Source organism: Jaculus jaculus, chromosome 20 (assembly GCF_020740685.1).
Source record: "Jaculus jaculus isolate mJacJac1 chromosome 20, mJacJac1.mat.Y.cur, whole genome shotgun sequence".
Taxonomy (NCBI): domain Eukaryota; kingdom Metazoa; phylum Chordata; class Mammalia; order Rodentia; family Dipodidae; genus Jaculus; species Jaculus jaculus.
This window is the reverse complement of record NC_059121.1, coordinates 19,754,244-19,761,114: the sequence shown is the minus strand read 5'-3', so window position 1 is coordinate 19,761,114 and position 6,871 is coordinate 19,754,244. Positions and strand designations below refer to the sequence as shown.

The window sequence follows — 6,871 nt, the reverse complement described above, 5'->3', positions numbered from 1 at the left end:
TTTTAAGCTTGTGTACCAAACAGTGGGTTGCGTTCATGACATTTCCATACATACATGTCATTGTACCTTGTTCACTATATGTTCCTATGACTCCCCATTTCTGTCCCTTTCCTCCCCCTTAGGCTACAGATGGTAAGCTTTTTGTTGCTGTGATTGTTGCTTCGGTTCTCTGAGACAGAGTCTCACTCAGAAGCTCACTTTGACCTGAAACTCACTGTGGAGCCCAAGCTTGCCTCCAACTTGTGGTGATCCTCCTGGCTCAGCCTTCCTGGTGCTTGGATTACAGCGTTGAGTCACCTCACCCATTTCCAACTGTAAATCTTTTGTGATGACCAGACCATGTGGTTTTCACCCCAAGGTGCCCTCCAAAGTTCCAATGAGTGCTGTATGGATGGCTTAGTGGTTAAGGTATTTGCCTGCAAAGCTAAAAGACCCAGGTTCGATTTCCCAGGACCCATATTAGCCAGATGCACAAGGGGGTGCATGCATCTGGAGTTCGTTTGCAGTGACAGGAGGCCTTGGCGTGCCCACTCTCTCCCTCTCTCTCTCTCTCTCTCTCTCTCTCTCTCTCTCTCTCTCTCTCTCTCCCTCCCTCCCTCCCTCCCTTCCTCTTTCTCTGCCAAATAAACAGATAAATAAAAATATATTTTTTTAAAGTTCCAATGAGATTAAAAGGAAGATGACTAGACTTGGGGTGTTTTCTCCCATATATATAAATTTATTTTTTTCAGATAAGGTCTCACTCGAGCTCAGGCCTACCTGGAATTCACTCTGCAGTCTCAGATGGCCTCGAACTCAAGGCAGTCCTCCTACCTTTGCCTCCTGAGTGCTGGGATTAAAGGCGTGCGCCACCACACCATGCGCCACAGCACATCATGCTCCCATATATATATATTTTTTTTTATTTATTTTTGTTTATTTTTATTTATTTATTTATTTGAGAGCAACAGACAGAGAGAGAAAGAGGCAGAGAGAGAGAGAGAGAGAAAGAATGGGCGCGCCAGGGCCTCCAGCCACTGCAAATGAACTCCAGATGCGTGCGCCCTCTTGTGCATCTGGCTAATGTGGGTCCTGGGGAGCCGAGGCTTGAACCGGGGTTCTTAGGCTTCACAGGCAAGCGCTTAACCGCTAAGCCATCTCTCCAGCCCTCCCATATATATTTTTGATCGCACAAATTTTATAAGTGAACTGCACAGTGTATTCAATTTGGTTCTATGAAATACCACATTGAAAATCTGTACACTTGCTAGGCGTGGTGGCTCATGTCTTTATTCCCAGGACTCAGGAGACACACGTGGGAAAATCACCATGAGCTCAAGGCCACCCTGAGACTGCAGAGTGAATTCCAGGTCTGGACTTGAGTGGGACTGTACCTGGGGGGCCAGGCGGGGGGGGGGAAGCTCTGAGCCCTGTAGGCTGTTCCTACATCGATGTCTAGCCTGAAAATATATAATAATAATGTTTTGTTGATAAGATCACAATAGACAACTCAGCCTAATTGAACGCTTCACATTTCTTTTTCTCCTTGACATTTGAAAGCTTCAACAGAATGCTGCAAAATTGCCCTAATTAAGTCAAGAGATTTTGTTTTTAGAAAGGAAAAAAAAAAAAAAAACCCTGAAAGGTAGAAGAAGATTTGCAATCAACAGTTGCACAGAGCCGTTTTGCTTCGCCTCAGTTTAAGTCTCAGCTATCTGCCCTTGTACAGGAAATGGTTTGAGTTCTAAACTATCCAGTGTAAGCAATTCATTAGACGTTGAGTTTTGGAGGCACTTCCACATTCCACCCTTCATTACAAGAAATATCGATGGAATGCCTTTTATGCGCTAAGTAAGTGTCACCGTTTTCTCTAGGAATTTTAAAGATGGACGGAGCCGATCTTTGTTTGCCATTTGAGCAGGCTTTGTGCGTCAACTGTGTGCTGGGGGCCGTGGTCACCAGGCTGCAGTAGTGAACAGACATGTTCCTATGGGACTGCAGAGGGAGGAGGGGTCAGGGAAATGCTGTTGCCCCTGTCCACTCTGGAGAAGGATGGGAGGCTTCCCAGAGGAGGCGGTAAGCAATGATGATGATGGTACAGTGCAGTTTTGTTCTGCTCCCCTACTTGAAACTCAGCAATGTTATTGTCAAAGATCATGAGGAAACCTACCTGATATGACCAGCTGGGCTTGGGAGAGGAGGGGTGAGTTCTTCACCCGTCTTTCTTCTCAATGACTTACGTTAAACTCTACATTAAAATCAGGAACTTGGGCTGGAAAGATGGCTTAGCTGTTAAGGCACTTGCTTGCAAAGCCTAACAATCCAGGGTTCAATTCTCCAGGACCCATGTAAGCCAGGTGTGCAAGGTGGCACATGAGTCTGGAGTTTGTTTGCAGGGGCTAGAGACCCTGGAGCACCCCATTCTCATTCTCTCTGTCTCTCTTTCTCTCTCTCTCTCTCTCTCCCTTTCTCTTTCTTTTGGTCTCTCTTTGTCTCAAAGTAAAAATAAACAAAGAAGCTGGGCGTGGTGGCGCACGACTTTAATACCAGCACTCAGGAGGCAGAGGTAGGAGGTTCACTGTGAGTTCAAGCCTACCCTGAGACTCCATAGTGAATTCCAGGTCAGCCTGGGCTAGAGTGAGACCCTACCTCAAAAATAAATAAATAAAATCAAGAACTTGTCTTTCATTTTCTCTTTCTCTGCTTGCAAATAAATACATGTGTAATAAATAAATAATTTTTAAAAATCAGGAACTTACAATATGGTGGTACTTAACATAAATCTATAATTAACATAAATGTTTGTTTGTTTGGTTTTAAATTTACTGTAGGTTTCTGGCTGGCCAATGACTCAAGTTTCCTTTTCTTGATCTTTCTGCTCTGCGGTTGTCCTGCGCTGCTCCGTGCTTCCCTTTGTTATGCACTGAAAGGGAAGAAAATGGAGTAAAATTCCCCCCCCTGGTACTGGGCAAGTGTGCATCGATGGTTGCAGAGCGAACAGACCATCTTCCAAAACTAGGTTTGCTCAGTGTCGCTTCTAAGCTTGCATCGGGACTTTTAGCAATCGATGTGCTTTCAGATCTGAAAACAGACAGAGTGCCTAAAGGAGCTTCCAAAGTCGTTTTGTGAACTGCAGTGAGGTGACAAGGAATCGCATCCGCTTGTGCCAGCAACTTCATCCAGCCAGCCCTGCACGTGCAAAGATGTCAAGATGCTGCGGAAGGACCTCTGTGAGCATTGCTGTGGCCGTTTTCCTTCTCGTCCTCTTGCTGGTCTGGGGGGTCGCCTGTGCCTGGCCCTGGAAATACCGAGGCCTGGCAAGGCTCGCCTTACCCAGGTTTTTGCAAAGGAGAAGCAGTCGGAAAAGAGTCTCTGCAGAGACATTCCGCTGGGCCTCCCGCGTGGGTGCCTCGAGTCCCAAGACCTCAGATGAAACCAAAGACCACAAACCTACTGCCAAGGGAGCTAGGGTGCAAAACAACTATGAGAATGTGGAAGCAGGGCTCCCCAAAGACAAAAGCCAAACTGAGGAGGCGCTGTATGAAAACACAGGGCGCCCCCACGCGCAGGAGCACGTCTACGAAAACCAGACTTCTTCTCCCTATTATGATTTCCAGCAGGCACGCAGTTCTGAAGAAGCCCTGCAAGAAGAGAATGTCTACATCCTTCCTGATTAATATCTTGAAAGTGCTGAAATTCATCGATGATGGTTGGTGGGGCCGAATTATTCACTGGGCCTTTCACTGGACTGATGTCATCATTGATCAAGTCCTGCTGGTGAAATTCAAGGGCCTGGTGTCTTTGCTCACCCTTGTAAACCCTCTCTAAGTGGAATTTTATAGAACTTTATGCATTCTAGATCTCCGTCTGCCCTGTGGTGGACTAAATCTGTGCTGTTTTATTTACTGGTGCGTCGTTTCTTTCTTGCTATCTCCACCATCTGCTTCTGGGTTAACATGACTGTCTCTTTCCTCTCATTTTGCTTTGCTTTGCTTTGTTTTGATAAGGTAGAGACCTGACATAGGGCTCCAGCCTATCTCTGTCTTATACTCCCAGTCCATGGCCCACAGAATTACCAGATTTATCTCCAGAATATATTCTCAACCATCACATCACGTCTTTGCAGAAAAACCTTTCATAGCTTCTGTTTTTGCAAGACGCAAGGCTCGAAATTCCAACTCCAGGATATGTGAGTTCTCACAGTGAATCCAATTTACTTTCCCAGTGATTTCTCCCAAGCCCTCTGCATTCAACAGAATCATCTCAAAAGATGCCAATCCCTCTTTTTCACGGTGTTGACTGTCTCAAGTCTGCCTCAGATCATAGCTTCTTCTCAATGTCAATCATTTTCAAACCTCCATTTCCCTTTTAAGTTCCCTCTATTCTGCGTGACTTGCATTTAAACAGATGAATGTTGGCTCTGCATTACTTAATGTTACCTGAGAACATCTTAACTCCTCAGGTAGGTAGAAAGGAGCTTGCTCCCATTCATATTTTTTAGCCCCAGATGTCACATGAGATATTAAAGGCTGATTAGTTTATATATTACATAATATATTATATATTAGTTTTATATTTTGCTAAGTAGTTCTGAGAAAAAAATTCAATAAATTCACCCAGTACTCATCTATCTGTGGCATATTTATCAAGTGCCTGCTGTTGGTTGTGGTGTGTATACTTGCCATTGTGTTGGGCAGATGGGGCATGAGGAGAGGGGTTGTTACAAGTAAAAAGAGACACACACGTCCCAGACACATGCCATCTAGCAGGAAAGAAAACAAACAGATGAATACTGTGTTTTTCGTGACGCTCTGGGATCTCGTTTCTAAACGCAAGCTTCCACATGCTTTTGTTTTTGCTAGGTGACCCTTCATTAGACTCTACGGACGGACAGACGGGGAAAAGGGTGTTTGGGGACAATGGGAGGTCAAACAAAGTCCCTCTTTCTTGTTCTCATCTGTAGCAGGAACCCAAGCCAGTATCCCTGGGTGTTTATGCCTTCTCGCTTCTCCTCGTCTTTGCTGCACCGTGGCTCGGTGCTCTCAGAAGCCTGGAGCCCGCTCCCGGGGCTTAAGTTCCTTGGGGGACCAGCAGGAGAGAGCTTAGGAGACCCCTTGACTTCTGGGGTCTCGCCCTCCAGGTCTCTGAGGAACTGACAGCCCCAGCTTTGAGGATGCAAACACCTTCCTGGAGTGGTTCTCTCTGTACTTCCTCAGTGACCCTCAAGTTTTGTTGGTGGTGATGGTTTTCTAGTCTGCCCATACCTGTTTACGTCTCCATATGAAATTCTCTCCAGATAAACTGGCTCAAGTGACTGAGGCACTTGCATGCAAAGCCAAAGGACCCAGGTTCAATTCCCCAGGACCCGTGTGGGCCAGATGCACAAAACGGTGTGTGTCTGGAGTTTGTTTGCAATGACTAGAGTCCCTGATGCACCCATTCTCTCTCTCTCTCTCTCTCTCTCTCTCTCTCTATATCTCTATCTCTATCTCTATCTCTCTCTGCCTCTCTGTCTCTCAAATAAATAAAATAAAATAAGATTAATAAACTGGCATGATTTCTCTACCCAGTTAGCCACAGGGACGTTACAAGTAAGGACGGGAGTGAGTGCTTAGAAATTAAAATAAAATACTAAAAAATAGAATAAAATGGCTTTTGGTTTTGAGAACAAGGGGTGGGTGAGTAAAATAGGAAAGAGGGTTTCAATTCTAAATAGAATGGTCAAAGGAAATTTATTTATTTTATTTATTTTTTTATTTTTTGGTTTTTCGAAGTAGGGTTTCACTCTAGCCCAGGCTGACCTGGAATTTACTCTGGAGTCTCAGGGTGGACTCGAACTTACAGTGATCCTCCTACTTCTGCCTCCTGAGTGCTGGGATTAAAGGCGTGCGCCACCACGCCCGGCCTGGAAATTTCTTAAAACACACTTAAAGTGAGAAGTGAGGACAATGAAGGGCAATTTATGTAACTGTAATGTTCACAGGGATGCAGAAGGAGGAAGGAACCAGCATATCAAAGGAGCGTGAGGCATGAAGGGATTTATGGTGTTCTGGGAATTTAAGGAAAGCCTCTGTGGCTGGAGTTTCCTAAGGGAGGGCTGGAATACCACCTGATGGGGTTGGTGAAGAAAAGGAATGCTATGCAAGGTCTAGGCATATGGCTTTGACTGTGTTATAGATGCCCTGGTAAATGGCTTTGATCCATCATAGGTACAGCTGGATTAATAAACAATTTTAAAGAGGTGTGAAAACAACATTTGTAATGCTGGAAGAGCTACTGAGTTGAGACATGATTGAAAAGAGGCAAAATGAGCTGGGTGCAATGATGCACACCTTTAATCCCAGCACTCGGGAGGCAGAGAGATAGGAGGGTCACCATGAGTGCATGAGTTCAAGGCAAGCCTGAGACTACATAGTGAATTCCAGATCAACCGGGGCTAGAGTGAGACCTTACCTTGAAAAAGAAGAAGAAGAAGAAGAAGAAGAAGAAGAAGAAGAAGAAGAAGAAGAAGAAGAAGAAGAAGAAGAAGAAGGAGAAGAAGAAGAAGAAGAAAGAGAGAGAGAGAGAGAGAGAGAGAGAGAGAGAGAGAGAGAGAGAAAGAAAGAAAGAAAGAAAGGGAGAGAGAGAGAAAAGGAAAAACAAAAGAAAAGAAGGAACTGAAGGATCTAAATGACTTTTATTAGCAAGTTATGAACCTGGAAATGATCCTTCTAAAGATGTAGACAAATGATCCATTGGGTACAATGGAGAAGTCAGTATTTACAAAGTAGTATTAACAGGAATAAGAAAGCAGGATTATATAGAAAAAGATGATTTGTTAACACAGGATTTCTTCAGGTTACTTTCCTTGTGTGTAATAAAACAGGTTTTTTTTCTTATCATGCTGAGTGAA

At 44.5% G+C, this 6,871-nt stretch overlaps 1 protein-coding gene across 1 annotated transcript; it reads left to right on the top strand.

Moving 5' to 3' along the window:
* The first annotated feature begins 2,886 nt into the window (after nt 1-2,886).
* Nucleotides 2,887-4,041, top strand: Gapt (GRB2 binding adaptor protein, transmembrane). Its single transcript, XM_004664897.2, has one exon. The coding sequence runs from the start codon at nt 3,183-3,185 to the stop codon at nt 3,654-3,656; it is 474 nt and encodes a 157-aa protein (XP_004664954.1). The 5' UTR covers nt 2,887-3,182; the 3' UTR covers nt 3,657-4,041.
* Nucleotides 4,042-6,871: the final 2,830 nt, after the last annotated feature.